The 2,198-nt window shown below is 37.7% G+C and overlaps 1 protein-coding gene across 1 annotated transcript; it reads left to right on the forward strand.

Annotated features, from left to right (window-relative positions):
* Positions 1–1,117: 1,117 nt before the first annotated feature.
* LOC129741315 (uncharacterized) lies at positions 1,118–1,759 on the forward strand. The gene has a single exon (XM_055733035.1). The coding sequence runs from the start codon at positions 1,118–1,120 to the stop codon at positions 1,757–1,759; it is 642 nt and encodes a 213-aa protein (XP_055589010.1).
* The last annotated feature ends 439 nt before the right edge of the window (positions 1,760–2,198 follow it).

The raw sequence follows: 2,198 nt of genomic DNA on the forward strand, positions 1-2,198 counted from the left end.
TGACAAAAATGACAAAAATGACAAAAATGACAAAAATGACAAAAATGACAAAAATGACAAAAATGACAAAAATGACAAAAATGACAAAAATGACAAAAATGACAAAAATGACAAAAATGACAAAAATGACAAAAATGACAAAAATGACAAAAATGACAAAAATGACAAAAATGACAAAAATGACAAAATGACAAAAATGACAAAAATGACAAAAGTGACAAAAGTGACAAAAGTGACAAAAAGATAAAAATGACATGGAAAACAAAAACTGTTTTTGAATAAGAACATTTTGCTTGATATAAATCACGTTTCTGATTTGGGTGAGATATTTTCTGTTCTAGAGATATAACGTTTTGAAAAGATCATTTTTAAGTTTTCATCATCCAAGACTTTGACGCATTCGGCATTTTTTTTTTGAATCCCGCAAACGTGTTGACTTATAATTTAAAAGATATTAGTGATTTACTTTCAATTTTTTTGCCATATTTTGCTTCGAAATTTCATTCAAAAATCATTATTATTTTGTTAAATTTTCATTAGGAGCTTCGTCGTGTATAGTCGACTTCTAAATAGTGTGTTCCTATTTATTGTTTTCGGAGATCTTTGTTCCCGCTCGATCGAATTGGTTGTGGCTGCAGCCGGTCAAAAACGGACTAAGTCCAATCCTAACACTCCCAAAGAAACGGCTAATGGCCCCTTTCAAAAGCTGCGTCGTTCCATGCGTGGAAAGAACAGTTCCAACTCCTACATCGAAACCATGGAATCGGATCACTCACCGAAGTTTTAAAACCGCAAAATTGACAATGCTTTGAAACGTTAAGCGACAGCAATCTCGATGATGACCCACCAACTATCAACAGTCTAAACTCCAGGAATAAAAATGAGAAGATTCCCCTGGTAACTCTCACCGAAAGCAACATAACTGCTGCTCAGCTTCGAAAGCAGGTGTTTCGATGTTTAATGTCAAAAGAACATCAACCGGAGTTTATGTCTACCTGTACATAGTTGAAGACTACAAAAAATAATCTCTTTTTTGAAAGAACAAAAAATAAACTTCTTCACCTTCACGCTGGAAGTAGACAAGCTTACCAAGATCGTATTGTCTGGTTTACCGGAAATGAAAATTTCCGATGTAGTGGTTGCACTCAAAGAAGTTGAGGTGACTCCATCCAAGATCCTGAAAATGACACTAAAAAAGCATCAAAATGAAGACCACGCTCTCTATGTTCTATATTTTCACAAGGAAAACGTTCAGCTAAACAATCTGCGAAAGATAAAGGCAGTATTCCATTGTATTGTGCAATGGAACTACTATTCGAACAAGACAAAAGCTCCAGCTCAATGCCGAAACTGCCAGTGGTTTGGGCACGGTTCTTCAACATGCTTTCGACAACCAAAATGTGTGAAATGTGGAAACTCACACAAAACATCCGATTGCCCTTTGACTGCGGATCGAGAGGGCAGAAACGTTAGATTGCCTGACGATCAGCTGAAATGTGCGAACTGTGACCAACATCACACAGCTTATTTCAAGGACTGCGTGAAACGTAAGGAATACATCGAAGCCAGAAATCTCCAGTTACATCAGCATAAGTCGCAGAGGAGCCGACTTGTGCCATTCCAAATGCAAAACTCGGCTTTCCCCCAGTTGCGGGGAAGTGGTGGTCGTCCCGCAATCGAATCCCCGGGGCATCGTGGTCCTTCATTCTCCAGCGTCCTGCAACGAGAATACCAGGAATCCCCCGTGTCCCCCCCGTAAGTTCAGCACCAAGGTACGTGCCCGATGCTGTCCTTTTTCTGCCAACCAAATAGTTGAAATCGTCAACGAAGTGTTTTCTAAACTTTAAGTGCTTGCATAACTAAGCAACAACAAGTAAAAGTAATTTTAGAAAAAACAGCTCAATACTGTGTTCCAAACTATGGATAATACAGTCAACTCGATCAAAGTTTCATACTGCACTACTGCACTGCATTTTTCAAAAAAGTCACGACTTCTTCAGATTTTTTTCTGCTAATGAAATTGATGTTTCTTGCATATGTGAATCTTTTCTTAATCCTAATTTGAAATTAACGCACTCTGATTATAATGTTTATCGCTTGGATAGAACTGGTCGTCGTAAAGGCGGAGTAGCAGTTATAGTTAAAATTGGAATACGTCACACACTTCTTCCTGCTTTTAATTTGAAAGTTTTAGAAGC

Source organism: Uranotaenia lowii, chromosome 2 (genome assembly GCF_029784155.1).
Source record: "Uranotaenia lowii strain MFRU-FL chromosome 2, ASM2978415v1, whole genome shotgun sequence".
Taxonomy (NCBI): Eukaryota; Metazoa; Arthropoda; class Insecta; order Diptera; family Culicidae; genus Uranotaenia; species Uranotaenia lowii.